The sequence below is a fragment of the Manacus candei genome, unplaced genomic scaffold, assembly GCF_025592945.1.
Source record: "Manacus candei isolate 608988 ecotype Guabito, Panama unplaced genomic scaffold, ASM2559294v1 h1tg000152l, whole genome shotgun sequence".
Lineage (NCBI taxonomy): Eukaryota > Metazoa > Chordata > Aves > Passeriformes > Pipridae > Manacus > Manacus candei.
In genome coordinates, this window is record NW_026138200.1 from 912,232 (window position 1) to 930,769 (window position 18,538).

General features: G+C 36.4%; 1 protein-coding gene across 2 annotated transcripts in view; it reads left to right on the forward strand.

Annotated features, from left to right (window-relative positions):
- Positions 1–18,538, forward strand: part of WDR70 (WD repeat domain 70) — a 133,111-nt gene that overhangs the window by 103,768 nt on the left and 10,805 nt on the right. For both annotated transcript variants that reach the window (XM_051772298.1, XM_051772297.1), the window contains exons 14-15: positions 15,474–15,574; positions 17,030–17,109. In XM_051772298.1, coding sequence (XP_051628258.1) covers positions 15,474–15,574; positions 17,030–17,109 — 181 coding nt within the window. The remainder of the gene's footprint in view (positions 1–15,473; positions 15,575–17,029; positions 17,110–18,538) is intronic.

An 18,538-nucleotide genomic window follows, 5' to 3' on the forward strand; every position in this document is an offset into this window, starting at 1 on the left:
TGACTGAGAAAAGGATGAAGTGCAAGAAGTCGGCTTTTGTAGGAGATCTTCTATCCTTGGGCACAGGCAACAAAATAATTTAATAATTCTATTCACAATGAATTTGAACTCCTTAGAGCTGAGTGTCTGGAGGTGTTCATGATGGCATCTCCTTTTAGTGATGGTGAAGTCAGCAACAGTGTATGGAAACTTCACTTGAGCATTAAGACTGCAAGAATGAGGACCTTTTCAGTGATAGATCCTGAATCTCCAAAAGAATTTAGTGAGAATAGTGAGAAATACTGGTCACCAATCTGCATGTTTTAATTTGATAACTTTATCTTCTAATTCTCAAAATTAGAGGGTCTGTTTACCTGCTGAGATAGGTAATGCTACAGGAGAGTCAAGTAAAGATTCTTTTTCCATCAGTTTTTCTAAGAATTGAGACATAAATTTTTATTCTTTGCTTCAAAATGCAGGAGAGACATGGAATTGAGACCCAACAGTAGGAAACTGTCAATAAACAACTTCACTGGGACCACTCACATAGTAAAATTTTAAGTATGTGTACAAATCTCAGCAGGTTCATAATTTTATGCTATAAATTTATATGGGTGCTGATATTTATATGGTACTTTTTAAGACTGTAGTAAATTACTTCAGTCTACAGAGGTTTAGTGCTGCTGGTTTTCTTCATTTGTGGTTATAAAATTTAAGGCTGTCATTCTTCTTCTTTGCATATAATGGAAATGAAAATAGTCAAAATAATAATGAAGAATTGAGACTTATAAATACTGCTCTTATCACATAATTTTCGGTGAGTCAGCACTAATAATATCTGTACAATCAGTCTGTCTAGCTTACAGATTAAATAGTACACATCTAAGAAAAACAAAATTAAGCATATCAACCTGAATCTAAAAGAAGAAAAATTAGTATAAGTGGTGTTACAAAATAGAAGCAGTATATTTTTTGAAGATCTTTCTACTGTTTGTATCTTTTGGCTTTTTCATTAGTGTTCATTTCTTGTTCTTCTCAAATTGCTGAGTTTGATGAAATATAAATGCAAAAAGGCATGCTAAAAGCAAACGAATTTTCAAGAAGCTGGCTTTTATGTTTTGTAAGCAGTAAACGCTGTTCGTTGGAAAGATCATTGGACTGTAAATTGGTAGATTAATATCTTTTGTGTAGTTTATCAAAGCATTTTTTCAGCAGTGCAGTAATTACTTGCTTTCTATGGAAACTATTTGCCTAGTTTTCATTTTTTCTTTATACTCTCAAAAATGCAGATAGTATTTAGCATTAGTGTAATTAAAGATGAATGGATAATGTTATCTCAGACTTCAGTTTGTTTTCTGCAACTAAGTTACATGCTTCTTTACATTTTACATGTTATCTAGTGCCGAAATATATAGTTTTAATCTTTCTATTTTGGGTTTTTTTAGGTGTTGCAGAAATGAAGTTATGCTATGCTGATACATGTAGTAAAAAGCACAAATATACCAGAATCTCTCTCTCCAAAGAGCTTAATCTGCTCTCGTTCCTCATGAAAATAATTTCAATAATTTCAGTTGGATTTAGTCCGAATTGTTAAAGAAAAAAGACATATTTAGTAATTTATTTCAAGTATAAAATAAAAATAATAATACTTTTTGAAGGCATTTGTATACCAGTTTAGTGGTAGAATGTATATAAGGTATAGAATGTATATAATCAGAGTAACAGAAAATCTACTCTGAAGAGAAAACTTTTATGTGTTACTTTTTTAATTTCACAAGGATTTTTTTAAAAGGAAATGCCAGTAAGCTTAGAAAATTGAAAAACAGTATAGAGCAGTAAACATTATCTTAAACCTCCTTGGTAAATAGCCAGTGAAATTGGCCTGTGAGTGAACCTAGTGGGTAATGAGAAAATATTTAATGGGAATGTTTGACCAAAGCTGTGTCTGGCATTCCTTTCCATCATACCACACAAACCTTTTTTCACCTTTTCTTTCAAGTTTTCGTGGGAAAATCCATTACTGTTTCAGAGCTGCTGGAGTGAAACCTTGTGGTTTTACTAATGGACTAACAGTCTGATTAGCCTCTGCTGATGTGCCTGAGTACAGAATATTAATTTGATTTTCTTCCCTTGTATTAGTTTTTTTTTTTCTTAGCCATAATCCTGTGACTAAACAACTATGTTGTCATGTCAGTTACTGAATGCCATCCCACCTCATAGGCATTGGGACTTCTGTAGAATTCAAGCTTCTTAGATAAATAGCAATACTTCTTGAAGCAAAACTGAGGAAATGTCAGAAGAGGTGCAGACCATGGGCTCTGTCTCTGGCCAGTAGAAGGAGGAAGTGTGAATAGGGCAAACACAGAATGGTGCTTCTCTGACCATCTTTTCTGCCTCCGGTGATTGTCTTAGAGATACCTTAATGCAGATGTAAGAATTTTATTGTTCATAGCACTCAATGGATTTTTCTTCCATGAGTTTATCAAGGAGAGAAATCACCCGTGGTGCAGGTTACTGGCAAGGTCATTTACTGACTGCAGATTAGATCAAAATTAGATCAGGGGTGGGAGCTCCTGCCTCTTCCACTCATAAAGAACCTGATGGTCTGCATACAGTACCTCAGCCTTACTCTGGCTCAGTATGTACAGGAGCACTGGAAAATTATAAGGGCTTTGAACTGTGACAGTGGTTATATATACTAAAGAGTACAGAATTCCTCTCTTTTTAACTGAACTTAAAAAAATCCTGTTATGCATGTGCAGCTTTTTCATAGTTTTTCTGTCTCTTTTCCTTCTGTCTTGACAGTATTATCTGTGAATGGTTCTTCTACTCTCACCTCAAATGTTCACAGTGAAATACTTATATTAAACTTTCTCAATTTGAGCATTAGAGGCTTATTTAATCTGATATATTTATAATTGCATGCAGAATGTTTCTTTACTTCATTTACATGGATGAGAGACTTAAATAGATGTAAGGAAATAATACTACCAGAACATGGGGGTACAAGTTTATGTCCAGAAACTCAGAGGCCATTTCCCTTCCTTTTCCTCAGGTAGTTATGAGAGGTAGGAAGACCTGTAGCTACTTCAGAATGAGGTCTCATCTTTGGGATATCTGTAACTGCCCTCTGGAAAGGAAGAGAGGTTTCATTACCAGATGAAAGTCAGAGAGACTTTACTCCTAATTCTTGGTTTGGTTATGCAAGTATGAGATCTTCATGGGAACCAGTTAAAAATACCTAGTGTATGGGAAAAAGAATTGGGTACACAACATTTCCCCCAATGTCAGTTTAATTTAAAATAGCTGTGGATAGGCACTCGAATCACTCTCACATGTCTGTCATTCATTTGGTTAGTTCCAAAAGATCACCCAGTAGTTATCCTTATTACAGACAAGATTGATCTTGGCAGTAGTAGAGCAGTCATTTTCCCCATATGGAAAGGAGAAGTATTACACCCCGTTACTGCCAAGCAAGAGTGGGCACTGAAAAAGAAAAACAAAACCAAAAACTTATATGGTTACAGAAATTACTGATTTTTAATGAAAATTTAAGTAATAATTTAATTTAAAAGTAACCCAGGATGATGAGAATCTGTACATTATAAAATGAGATGTGCAAGTTTTTAAAATATCCCACAGATTTTTGTAGATAAGCAAGAATCCAGAAACATGGATCTATGGTTGTTTTGGGAATCCTATTTCTGTTTGGAGGATTCTTCAATATTTTCTTAGTTTCTCAAATATAAACAAAAGTTAAATTATCAAATACTTCTGAAAATACCTCTAAGGGATATTTCAGGAAGGTCTTCTGAGAAGAAGCTATAAATAAAGCTTCATTTTAGATGAAAGAGTAAAAAGGAAAGAAAGAATAAGGAATATGAACCTTCCATCATCCTTTATGCACATTTGATATAGGATTGCAGTATTTCTTTCCTTGACCTCAAACAATTTCATTTACTATTTATAAGGTGCAGTAATATTGTAAAGGGCTTTTCCACTGTGGCTCATTTCACTAAGATTTAAAGCTTTTGAATTTAAGAAAAATAAATTCTTTTAACTTCTGGAAGAGATCATTCTGCTACTTCTGGGGGTTTTTTATAGAGCCATTTGTTTTATTTAAAAGGAAAATTTGTATTTTCCACAGTAAGGAATTAAATACGATATTTAAAGTCCAGTAAATGTTTGTGTTTATTAAAGCAAGAAAAAAATAAACCTAGTATAAGAGGTGAATCACAAGAATATGTTTTCTTCTATAGTGAGGTAAGTCGTCAATTTTTATTCTCTACTTCATGTATATGACAACAATGTGGTCCTTCTCTTCATGTATCCTGGAGCAGCATGTACTTTGTTTTAGGGGAGCTGTCACTAGAGGTTTGAGGTATGCAAGAGTAATAAACTGTGAGGGGTTTGTCCCTGTAACAGGGAGTGGGGGTGTGTGTGAAAGTTGTCTGCCTTAGTTTTGTGATATATGGTGATGAAAGTGTGGCTGTAATTTTAACAGACCAGGTGCTTGAAAATGCCCTGCATTGCACTTTCAAGGAAAATAGATTTCCACCTTGATTAAGTTACTTTTTTGTTTATCAAAAGAGGAAAGTATTGTTGGGTGGCTCAGTGCACGTCTAAGAATATATTTTATAACTGTACCTTGAAAGATAAGTGATACAGCATTATTATCTATATCTTCTGTATTGAGATCCTGCTTTAAATTATTGGCCTCTGAAAATGATTTTAGGATATTTTTGGTTTCTACATAGAAAATTGTAAATTTTATCCATTTCTGGTCCCTTTTCTATTGAATATTTCGACACATTCTCTAAGTCATGTTTCACAAGGGAAAAACATTAGTGTTCTTTCCTCCACTACAGTATTCTCATGAGTATTTTAAATCTAATGATAGCAAGTCACTGCATTGTAGATAGTCCCTAACCTCCCACCTTATTTATTGTAGTTGGCTCTTTTCCTTGGAAGAGCTCCAGGGGAATCTCAAACCTGAAGATTTTTGCAATTGGGGTTTACAGCAGATTTTATATATAATATTAGTATATTTTCATTGTGAGCAGCCTTTTTCTAAATGAGACTATGCATAGTATCAAAATATAAGCATATAAGTGTTAACCATATGCCTGAAAGAAAGAAATAGGATGGAAGCAAACTGGTCACATTTGTTTTTCAGCGAGGCAGACATTTGGAAAAGGCATACTTCTAGATCTGGATTGGGAGGTTTTTTGTTGTTTTTGTTTTGGGGTTTGTTTGGGGGTTTTTGTTGTTGTTGTTGTTTTTAATTAAAAATACAGCAGTTTTGTAAGAGTTACACAGTTTTATTCTCCCCCTCTTCTGGTGTTTCTGGGACGCAGACCAACCTCTTCCAGAGAAAGCAGCATGGCAAGAAAGTTGAATGCTTTTGTATCTCTGCTGTGCTCTAAGACACTTTTGAGAAGAGATTACAGAATGTGCAGTGGGAATTAATCTTATCTCTGAGCAGCATTGTCTTTCTGTGATCCTTAAGGCAGAACTTCTGTAGCTCTTGGAGGGTAGCAAACAGATAGATATCTATCCAGGTAACTGCAGGAGGAAAGAACTATCTATATAGAAGCATTTCCTTACTATGCTAACTTTATTGGTGGATTTTACTGTCCATTCTGCATTTCAACCATCCTTTTCAATGATCTTTGATTATTGTGTAGAAATGGTAGTGTAGTATTTCTGCAGGTAAGGCTGCCCTTAGCTTCATATTAGAATAAATTCCAGTTGCGTAGAATTGGAGAGAAAGTATCTGTAGATTTGGAGAACAACATGTTGAAATACTTGCTTAAAGCTCTTTTAGGCCTGTTTCTGAACTTTAGAGAGTATGAGGGCATGAGAGGGAGGAAGTGTTTTCTTTTAAAGCTTTGAGAACTTGAAGAGAGGCAGGAGTCACTCTGCTGGCTATAGGTTGGAACGCATGTGGATCTTTTCTGCAGGTCAGCATGAGTTTTTTTAGAGTATTCTGAGACATTTTCCTCTCTTTTCACAAGTGGTGTATGCATTATTGCTGGGTTGTATTTCACAAAAAGTGGCAGAGAAGTTTTTGGTCCATGAACACTGTAAGCCATGTAAAATATGTCCATGAAAATTTGTACAAAGACTCGATTTGTATCTACTGTACAGCAGTCTAGATACCTGAAGTTTCTAAATGGTTTCACACCTTTATTATAAAATGGAAAAGCTACTACTTTAATACCTGTCCTAATAGCAGAAATTGTTTGAAAGTGGAGGTAACCAAAGAGGGATGGGGAACAGTCGTTGAAAGATCTTGTGGCAGTGGGAAGCTGTCTCCAGCTGTTAGCATCTGAACGTTTGCATGTTTTATTCAAAGACATAGACATTCTATGCAATAAATGCATTTTTTTTTCTGAAGTAACTTTGTACATTCCCCTTCTCTTCTGGGAAGACATATCACTGAGGTCAGAAGGACTTATTGTTGTGCAAGTTTCAGAACAATAAAAGATAAGCTGAAAGGCACACTGAGATTTGATCCCTCAATCAGCACAAGTTAGAAACTACTCTCAAATATAAGTGGTGTATAACTATAGGCTTAGGTAACAGATAATCTTAATTTGGAAGGTAATTGCTCTTTCATACAGGTTTCTGAAGTAGTATTGTTTAGTTACGTTTTAAGCTCCTATGTGTTTAAAAGATACTGCATTGCACAAGCAGTTCTTTACCATGAATATATAGGAGTTTTACAGGAGAAAAGACAGAATAGACATGCTAAATAAACTAATTGCATGCATCCTTGCACTGATTTTGACAGACTGTTGGTTTTTTTAAAGAAATACTAGAATTTATAAAGATTACAGTTAAGATAAATACTCACTTCACTCAGAAAAGCCCCATTTAACCACTGCTGGGGTGACCAGTCCTTACAGAGTCAGGACCACAGTCAGAATGTCACTTTACATATTTGCTGTCTTTCCCGTTGACATGCCACTTATCTGACTGTCTGGACAGCCCAGTGCCGCAAACCCAAGCAGTGCTGTTCAAACACAGCCCATCACATACCGTCACGGCCACTGAAGCAAAGCTTGCACACAGGAGAGAGAGAAGGCTTGTTTAAGTTTTTCTTTTCCTGACCAAAAATATTTTGTTAGAGCAGCAGCTCTTTTTGCTTTTTTATTGTATAGCTTCAGAACAGATTCTGAGGAATTATTTATTAGATTGTAGGTTAGGAAAAGGGTAAGTAATAAGAGTAAACTTAAGTTTGTTTCTGGTTTATCCCTACTCAGTTTTTAAATATCTCCAGAGCTAGACCTGATCTTTGAAGCTAAGATTTTAAAGATTTATTAGACAAGTTTGTATCGGCTTTATTTTTTCTTCACTAAGAGTATTCAATATGGCTCCTGGGATCCTTTATCCTTGACCTGGAGTGTTTTATGTAAGGAGCACATGCCACAGTATAGATCTTCATTAGTTTTCTGGGATTTTTATATGGTTATTTTGGCCACTGGATGCTGCAGGGATTCACCTGACCAAATATAGATGTCTACAGCTGATCCAGCCACCCTAGGCTCGTTTTCTAATCCACAGAGAAAAATAAACACATTCAGACTGTGATTTTATCTCATCCCAAAATAGACCTCTAAAATAGGTTAGTTGAAGGCCACTGTAAAATGCTTATTTCTTTCCATTAGCTGTAAAGGGAGTTGAAAGTTTGTAGATATTTGAAGAATAGATCTCTAAAGATTAGAGGTGTAGACATGTTAAGTTTGGTGAGGCAAGTCCCACCTAAGCTCTTCACTTCCCTCTATTGCTGTTTAGTGTCTTCTGCTAAAGCGCTGAGACATTTCATCTCTTGTTCCCTGACCTTGCCAATAGCAAAGTAGGAGATAATGGGTTACTTTTGCACTCGTTTCTATTGATTTAAGGATTTTTGACTGTAGGCACTTTACAGGAGGAAAACCTGCCACTCTACGAAAGGACAGCTGAGAGTGAAGCCTGCACTCTCTTACTTGCACCTGATTTTCAGACAATTGTCAGAACATCAGCAACTTCACCTTGGAATTGGAGAACTTCATCTTAATTGTGATTTTTTTTTTTTCATGGCTAGGCTTCATGAACAAAGATTTAGGAAGGCTCCATCCACGTTTGTTACAAGCACACTGGTGGCTTATGAGGCCAATACGAGATAGACATATCCAATTGCAAAAGGCACAGCAGAAAGACTCCTTAGGTGGTATATTCAGCAAGACACGGTTCTTTCTGCGTTGTCTTTTTCTCCTGGAGAGTGGTCCTGCGTGTGTTCTCAAAGGAGACAGCAGTGTTATAGATGGTGTGTCTCCAGGCCTCCCGATTTGAGGCCAGAGTAGACCAGTTATGGTGATCAATATGGTCAAGGCTGAGATGTTGTTTCAAGGAGTCCTTGTATCTTTTCTTCAGGGCTCCACTCTTGCGGCAGCCGGAGGCAAGTTCGCCATAAAGCAAGATCTTAGGGAGGCGGTGATCTTAATTGTAAAAAACTCTTTAAAGGAAACATCATGTGAAGGAAACATCAAATGCCTGTGAATTCTTGCTTCAGCAGTTAGAGATGCATGAAAGCCTAGGGATTATCATGTTTCCTTTCCATTTTCAGTACTTACCTGGAATCAGCAGTATTTTTTTCCAGTGGTTATTTACAAGATCACTTTTGATTTTTCCAGTTTACAGGTGGGATGTTGCCTGCACACTTACCGCAGGGGTAGTAGGAATATTAGCTGTGTGTCAGTGCTATTCAGTAGAGATTTCCACCCTATCAGGGTGGTTTTATGTAGGGATGGAAGTAGATAGATACAATCTTCAAAGCAGATTTGTTTGTCAAGGTTTTCATTTAAATAGCATGCGCTAATAGCCATGGAGTAGACATAAATTTAGTGAACTTAGCCTAAAAGTCTGATAGCTGCAGTTAACTGAATAGTCATTTCTGACATTTTGGAGCAAATGTATAAGCAAGTCAAGAACAATCAGAGAAGAGTGAATATCTGTACATGAAGTGAAAAGAAAGAAAAATGGAAATTGTTTATTCCAACAGTGCATAACTGATATGGAAGCACATTCTTCTTTCTTCTTTTCTGCATGGCAGGAGGAGCTTTACCAGTGAACTTGAAAAAGCTGATACATTATCATATGTTATCTGAAAATACACTTTACATTTTCAAAGACAGCTGCATGGTACTTAGTCTTAAAACTTAATTGTTTTAAGGAGAAGAGGTTGTTTTCAAAGGAAACAATGTCTGATTGAGAAGCAGTAAGACCTCCTGAAGGAGGGAAAAGAAATTAAAATATCTCTTTAAAATATGGCCCCTATAATTTACTCTTCATTTTGCATTGGCAAGGAGAGAGTATAGTGCCATTGACCTGAGTGCTCTAGGAGTGTATGGTAATTCCTATTTATGTCAGAAATATGAACATTCTTGGAATTTTTTTGAAAATGGTGAAAGTTGATATCATTCCAATCTTGCAGCCAATTATGACCTCCATACATATCTCTTTAATAAAATTTGCTAATAACAAAAGTATATCTTGAGGTTTGTAGATATATATAAAGGTAGTTATGGTTTGTAGGATATTAGCCAAAGTTTCAACTGAAATGCACAAAATAAGAGAACAAAGCTTTTGTACAGCATGAGCTCACACGCATATAAAATGTTAGTACTGGAATAAGAAGGCAGTGATGGAGAGTAATCTGAATGTTCCTTAACTCTCTTGCAGCAGAGTGAAAGAGGATAGAGGAGAATAATACTTTCAAGACACATTCTTTATATATGTTCTCATTATTTTGTTATGTAATGGGCAACTTCACAATTTGGTAGATTCAAAAGATAATAGTGAGATTAAGTGACCGCTTAGACTCTGGAATTTTGCAGGAAAATTTTTTAGCCCTAAGAAGTAACATTTATGTGAAGGCTATACATACTCTATAATATGTTAGAACTATGAACACTTGCTGCATTGACTCAGTTCTTTTTTCTTTATATGCTTTATATATGTTTTCCACAGTGCATCCCCTCAAAGCTTCTCACAGTCCACATAATCACTGTCAGTGTGAAACATCTCTAACCATTCATAGTCCTTTTCACCAGAAATTATTAACCTTTCCTTTCTTTCCTGCCTCCAACGTGTACTGACCTCTCTGAGAGTACTCTTCCCATCCTGGGTCAGTTCTGCGCACACTCTAAAACTGGATGTTTTTACCTGAAGTGTGGGCAAGGGAACTGAAATTTTGCCTTCACTGCTGCAGTCTTGAACCATCTTCATAAGCAAAGGTCCAGGTGAAATCTTTTAGTTCTTAACATCAGTCTGTAGTTTTATGACCTTACCAGCTTCATGGTTTCATCTTAGGGGGTAAATTTTCCATTCCTATGCCACAAATCATTTTAATCTTTTCTTGCTGACCTTGTAAAATGCCCTCTCTGCATTGTTTACTCCTGTCAGGGTGTTGCCCAAGTGCTCTGGACAGTTTCAGTTGAAGTAATTAGCTTTTGCTTGCTGAGAAATCTGCTTTGGTTATTATTCACTTTGCCTGTTAAACACAGGGGTATATTTCTAGACCAGAGTAAGTGTCTCGTTCAGTTATAGAAAATTATGTTTCAGGCTTCAGTTTCTCATTTAGAGACACTGCTGTTAACTCACATCAGAGCACTGTATTACGTTCATAGTGCCAACAGACTTGTGTGTGTAGTTGCCTAATGGGCTAACCCAGATGGAGAATAGCCTAACAGGAAAATTATTTGGTGTAGTTTACTGTTTACCTGCAGTAGCAGCTCTGTTTATAGGATACAAAGGGAAACACAAGTGAGAACATACTCTTAGGGGTGACACTGTTTAGGAACCACCCCAGAGCTGTGCATGGGCTGGGAAGGAATGCAGGTGGAGTAATACACAGGGAAGTACTGTTGTCATCGCTTTGGCTGCCACCTTTCTATGTATCTGAGTTTTACCACATTGAGATTACCACATGTTATTAAGCTTTTAACATATTATGAGTAAAATTATCTAAACCTGAGAGATTACCACATGTTATTAAGCTTTTAACATATTATGAGTAAAATTATCTAAACCTGAAGTTTATTTGAAAAGAACTGTAAGTCCGAAGTGAGTATAGCTCGTAGTCTAAAATTATAGTAAAAATTATGTATAGTTCAAATAAAGTTTTTAATTTAAAACAATAGCATAGGAACTTCAGAAAACCGGTTAGACTAGTTTCAAGAATAATCAGTAATATGTTCTTATATTATTAGACATTTGTTTAAGAATATGAACATTTTCATCCTGATGGCAAAAGCCCATGTCTTTAAAATTTTATAGATAACTTTTTAATTGGCTTTCGGTTTAAGTCAGTATTACAAGACAGTCAAGTCACCTGAAAATAATTACAAAGGCCTACTATCAATAACAGCCACTGAATCTGTTCTAACCTCTTTCACAGTGACAATGAAGAATGTAAATTTTGAGTGTTTCTCTTTCTGTTAACATTTTTGATGTTTTACTTGCCTGACTTCACATAAGTATTTTCACAATCTTTTCCCAGAATTTCCCAAGCTATTGTGTATATGCAATAGATATTGTCAAAGACTTTTCAGATTGATTTCCTTTGAAGAACTTAGTGCTTTTGCCACAACAGAAGTACCAATGAGCTTTTAAATTGTAACTAGTAATTATCTTTTGTAATTGTCTTATAGTCACAAAGCTGGCCACATCAGTTCCATGGAAAAATTATTTTCAGAGTTTTTATGTCAGGCTTCCAGGGCTTCATGCTCCAGAAGTATGGTGTTGGAAACACCCAGCCATTGCAGATATCTTTTTGCCAAATGTTGAAGATGTTTAGGGGATGATACCTTCTGCATTTTGTCATTCTGATTTGTTACAAGAGATTATTTTCCATTTGCAAAACAAAGCTATCTAAAATTTGTTAACTGAAGGGGTTTTTTGTTGTTCCTGTGTTTGTATTTTCTGATTCTTGAAGCTGTAACCGTGGGGTTTCCTAACAACCACTACTACTGTTAGTCAAGTCTTTTCTGCTAGGTTTCCATAAAGCAAGGATAGGCAATTTAATTCCCTACTCTTTTACTTCTCTTACCAAGCATGAAACCATCTCGGTAAGTGGAGTGAGAGCTCTCAGTTTGCTCTTAACTGCTGAGGCTATTGCTTCCAGCCTGAACTGCTGTCTCAGGGACAAGGAAAACTGTAGTACCATCTTGTTTATGTTGGGTTTCATTGCAGACTACAACCTTAAAATGAAACAAGCAATTTTTAATAGGCACCTGTAGAATGGCAAATACTTTCTCCACCTCAGAGAAACAGAAAGTGGCAGCAAGAAGCCCATGACACAGCCCTGGAGAGACACATCTGTAGTGCTGGGTCCAGTTCTGATCTCCCAGTGTAAGAGATAGATTAACAGAATAGAATACTGTAAAGATGATTAAAGGCTTGGCATATCTGGCACAGAAGGAAAGACTGAGAGAATTAGGATTGCTTAGGTTGGAGAAGAGGATGCTTATGTGGGATTTTATGTGTAAATACTGGAAGGGGCACAGGAACGTGAAGCAAGCAAAGCAAAGCTCAGTGCTGCCCAGTGACAGGACAAGAGGTAATGGGCACAAAACTGATCACGGGACATTAAACATAAGAAAATGGTTTGGGAGGTTGTGTTTTTTGTTTTTTTGTGTGTTTTTTTTTTTTTTTTGGTGTGAGGCTGGTTGTAGATTGAAACAGATTGCCCAGAGAGGCTGTAGAGCTTCCATCCTTGGAAATATTAAAAAACAAACTGGATGATATCCTGTGATGTATGTCATAATTTACCATCTTGGACCAGGATGGTTGAATTAGTCATCTCCAGAACTCCCTTCCAACTCTAGAACTCCCTCCACAACTTCTGTGGTTGTATAAAATTCAGTGTCAGTTGTTGGGTATCTACCTGCATGCACAGGTAGGCCAAGAGAGGAAAACATTTCTTTTTCAGCAGTTAACACACTTATTTGCCTGGAGAGCTGGGAGGTAGGACCTGCTTTGAGTTGGAATTTGGTATTTAGCATTTCCAGTGATAAAGATGTCTACCTGCCTTAATCTAAGTGTAAACAGTAGGGAAGTTAGATGTATCAAAGGATAAATGCTCTTCAAGGGTTAATTATTTTTGTATGATAAAGATTCTCCTTACCCATCCCTCCCAATGTTAAGACCTAGTCTATAATGATCTCTTTATTGTATAGTTGATTAGAATTGTTGCTTCTTTAGAATAATATGATTGGGAAAATTTATTAGGGTATAGTTCGGGGATTCAGTATTTAGGTATTTTTAAAGTATTGTCAATTTCTAAAATAATCTGAAAACTGCATAAGTAGTTTTTATTATTTCTTATAAAGTAGGTTTATATGCTAATGGATTAATAAAATTAATTGCATGTTCAGAGCTTGTGTTTGTTTAGTCTTTAACAAATTGTATTCTGGGGACATTTTACGGTTTCAGAAGATTTATAGGGCTACATTTAATGGCAGTTTCTTTTGCCTGCTTTGTAGCACGTGCCATGGTGGTTTTAAGTGTGCTGTGCATGTTTGACAAGTTAGAAACTTAGCAAGCCCCATCAGCGCTGAGCCACACTGTCTCAAGCTTGTTTTTGTTGGCTGGTATCCACTACCATGCTATAAAATACATTTACTTGACAGTAGAAAGTGGAGAACCACATTAACTACAGAGTTTAAAAAGGCTGGCTAAACACATGCAATAAATATTAATAAAAGAAAAGGCCACCCACCTTTGACCTTCAATGCTTGATATTAGCTTTGGTGTTTTACAGTTACTTTAGCATTTTGAGCTCCACATAACAGTATGTAAGACTCTCTTACTTAAATCAAACAACTTATTAGTAACCTTGTATTGTGGCAGGAATCCTGGACATAATGCATTGTCAGAAATTTACTTTGTGCTTCATAAAAATGTTGTTCTTTAGTTGTCTTGTAATTAACAAGCCAGGTATATTTGTGCTTGTAAGTAAATGAGAAGGGTATAATGTGTGTGTATCTATGTAGAAGAAGGTTGTTTTGCTCAGGAACTTTATAAGAAAATTCATCTCACTGGGTTTTTATTCTTAAACAAGAACATAAACTAGAAAAACAGCTCAGAAGAGTGTCATCCATCATCTTGTGTGAAGTTCTGATTCATGATGTCTGGATAAGCCTCAGAATTTTTTCAATATTTTTTAAATTCAGAAAACAGAAATAGTATGGAACATGAAATGGGAAGTGATCCAGGAGTCACTAGAGCTGATACATAGCCGTTCTCTTCCAGGTCAGATAGCTCTTATCTCACAGGTTGTAGGGCTGTATTACACCCCTGATTATATTTTATCTTTCCTGTGTTTCTCTTGTTAAGACATTTGTGGTTCCCATTTTGTGAATTCCATGTGCTATATTGTGTGAAACAAAATAATTTTGTATAGATACTTCAATGACAGATGAATGATAATGGTTGAGTATTAAATTATTAATTCACTCGAAGAGTCTGTTCCTGGCTATTGAGGAGGAAGTCATAAGCTGCAGGGGTGGAAGGCTAGGAAAAGGAGCATTTTTCCATTAAATTCTAACAGGATGGTGCAACTTGATGTTTATTACATAAGTGGTGCAAACCGACTTCAGCCTTGGACAAAAGCCCTTTAAAGAATTACTCTCTCTCAAGAACAGATTCTTTCCCCCCCAGTTTAGTCAGATGCACACACAGGTTTTGTGTTTGTTATGAGATGGGTTGTCCTTTCTGGCATATTGTTCCCACTTTGTCTGTCTTGAGTCAGAGGCTCGAATCTTTGAGTTTCTGTGCTGACCTGCTGAATCAGATGGAAAACAGTGATCACATGGGGATTCAAAGTCATATGGAGAACCATACTGTGTATATAAAGAAACAATACTCTTAATGTCTGAAAATGAGTTTCGCTGCTGACCAGAAGGGTGACAGTGCTGTGAGACATTGGCTACAAATACCAAGTTCTTAGTGTTGTGGGGAAGAAAGAAGCAAGAGTGAAAATCAGCATCTCTTCTGTTTCTGCAGTCAGCAAGTGAAAGGTCAGCAGTGTATGAGAAAAAGGCAAAAATAGATAAAGCAATGAACAAAGTGGGAGAATTAAGATTTAAAAATAAAAATGCAGAAGTCATGGAGGCCTGGATCACTGTATATCAAATCTGAAGCACTTTATTGTTCTCCTTCAAATCCCTCTAACTTAGCATTTCCATTTTTCTCATTTAGACTGTGGGGCAGTTAGTCTATGGAAACCACTAATTATCACACTATCACCAGTTTCCACTTCCTTCTCTGCCTACATCCATGTGTTGTCACTCCCTGAAGAGGAACTTCTGTTCATTCACATATTCACATATTCGTTCATGTGCTTACACTTGTTCCTAATACAATGTGATCCACTTTGACAATGTGAATGTTAATTCTAAGATCTAGATGAATGACCAACTAACTGTCAATATGTCACTTTGTTTCAGAGTGTTGTGCGTTGCCTTTGGCATCCCAAGCTGAACCAGATCATGGTTGGTACTGGAAATGGTTTAGCCAAAGTGTACTATGATCCTGTCAAAAGCCAAAGGTACGTAAGTATCTTCTATGATTAAGAAAATTATCTTTTTTTCTCAAATTTAGCCTGATTCTGTGATTCAGTGATTATACTAAGAAGTGAGAAAAACTGGTCCAGTAACATTCGTCTTGCAGTTTTACTTGTCTAACAACAGTAGAAAGAGAAAAAATAACCCAAAATGTTTGCTTCTGAGAAGCGGTGTATTTTCCTCTGGGCTTTTCATGGTGCAGTATGCTGGCTGTTCTACCTGAGTTTACAGACACTTTCATTTTTTAATTTCATGAAATCTGCAGTAAGAATAACCACCCTTTTATCCTATCTCTTGGAGGTTGCTGAGGTAGTGTTACTGAATGGATACTTTTTAATGTATATTTATTTCCTGATGTAAAAATCTTGTTTAGAAGCATTAAATTTCAGTGTTGGTGAAGTAATACCGAAAGACTCAATTTGAGAAGGTGCCAACCAAGGAAGAACATTTCCATCTTTCTTCTGGTCTTCTCCCCCATCCCCACTTATCACATGTGGATTTTGCTTGTAAAAAGGAAAAGGGAAAAGTGTTAGTGATTTATTAGAGATTTAGTTATTAGTGATTTATCAGAGGGTGACTTGTCAACCTGGAATGAAGAGGGCCTAAGTAGTCTATAAATACTTGTCTTGTGATTAATTTGCTTTTACCTGAACTGAGGCATGCTTCCTTCCTGTTAGCAGGGAGTAAATGTGTACTTCATTGATACTGAGTGGTATAAATACAATGTTCTTACCTTATATGCACTCATCTTTGTTTTGCTGGCATCCAAAACCAAACTGTATTACAGTTTGTGGTTTCTGGATACTTACTGTGACCTGGACACTTGGAGGTGAAGATAAACTCTGGTTTACAAGATTAGCAGAAATAAGTTTTATTTTTTGTGGTTTTGTCAGTTTAGAGAACAAGAGAGTTGGTCACCATTATTTGGACCCTTCTCCAGAGAGCAGCTAGAGTCTCCTAGGCACAGACCACAGAGCCCCACTGCAGTTTTGTGTCCGTTTTTTCCCTGGAATTTACCATGAGGAGGAAAACCACTAGTTTAAACCAATCTTGCTGCCAAGCTTATGCAATCTTTCCTGCTGCAGTGTTACAGACACTTCTGGTTAGATAACTGCCACCTCTGCTGCTTAGGAAGAATATTAGGAGCAAATCAATGCCCATGTTTGGAGAGGAGCACTTTCAATGTGCACACTATAAGTACTGTGGACAAATGAAGTGTGAAATGAATCTTCCACCCTTATTTCTGCATGTCATGTAAACCGCTCTGTAACAGAAACACTATAATCTCTCTGCTCTCCTTCACATGTGTGTGAACAGGCAAAGATACACACATTCATGAATATTTAAAGTGCTGTATAATTTTGTTGAGACTGTCTTGAATAAAAACTGGTTTCTGTTTGATGTAAACAGGCCAACTTAACTGCTCTGTTTCCTCCTAGGGGAGCAAAATTATGTGTGGTCAAAACAAAACGAAAAGAGAGACAAGCAGAGACTCTTACACAGGATTACATTATAACACGTAAGGAAAACATATCTTTATAGCAGCATCCTTAGCTCTTTCTTAGGTTTGAAATTGTTTGCAGATTATTAAGCTTCGTATTTTCCCCTTAAAAAGTTGCAGTCTTTCTTTAAGCATTGATCATCAGTATGAGATATTGGTGCTTCATGCAAATTTTTTGTAGCCTTGCACAACCGGAAAGGTATATATATATTCTGTATGCTCTGTAACTTTGTTAATGGTTGATTTCTAGATTGTGGTGCACCCAAAAGCCTCAAAAATTTCAGAACTTTCTCAAGTCTTTAGTTTTGAATGACTAAATTGTGGAGTGTAGACGGATTTAGGAAGAGTTTTGCCATGTGGAGAACATTAACAGTACCAGTGACAAAATCAGAGACTTGAGAGATAGGTCTTGTACAAATTCAAAGGATTTTTTAAAATTTATAACATACCCAGAGTTGTATATGGTTTTGAATAGCTTAACTATCTCTAGCCTCTGAGTTTTTAAGACCTTGTATTCATATTAAGACTCACTGATGAATAGGGAGTAGTTGTCTTTGTTACTGTAAACTGTTTAGTGATCTGCCCCAAGAACAAATTTTATGATGGGATGAGGGGATTGATTGAGAGATTTTGGCCCTCCCCATTAGCATTACCCAGCATAGTGTTTTCTCATGTGGAATGAGAACAGTCACACAGTTGTGTTGTCTTGCTTCTCTTCATCCCTTTCCAGCTCCATGGTGTTTGTATTCAGCTCTGATTTCTAGTAGTCTTGGTTTTACAAATACTAAAACCATTTCTGTAAAACAAAAGCAATAATAAACAAAAAGAAGCTTTAGAATGAGAAAGTTTGGGCAGTCTTGGTAACTAGACCCATATCAAGGCACTCTGGTTCTGGGTTCCCATCTCAGGTACTTTCCAGCTGCAGCTGTCTCCAACCTACCCCACTGCTGCAGATGTCCAGCTCCAGTTTTTGGGCTAAAGTAAGTAGCAGCTGCCAAAGATCAGGGATTTTTATCTTCTTTGGGTGCTCTTCTCAATCCATCCTTACAACCCCCTTGAGTGTAACATTTTGTGTGCACTGTGTCTACACCGTAAAGAACTTCTGTGACTTTTAAAAAAAATTTCTGCTAAAAATTCAATGGAACTTGTGTGTTCAATGGCATTTATAGATGTCACTGAATGATACAGGTCCAAATTATGCAAAGATTCATGATTTTATCACTGAGTTCTAGCTGTTGAACTGGTTTTTCCACGTAATTTTGAAACTAGATAAGGATGCTTTCATATGAAGCAATGTAGAAAAACGTTTTAAGGATTTGCTTAGCAAGTTTTTAAGTTTGTTGCATATTTTGGAAGCTTTTAAGAGGTTAGATGTCTGTCTTTTAAGTTTAGAAATAGAACTGGGAAGAACTAAAGATCTCTGAAGTGCTTTTGCAATGTGAACCAA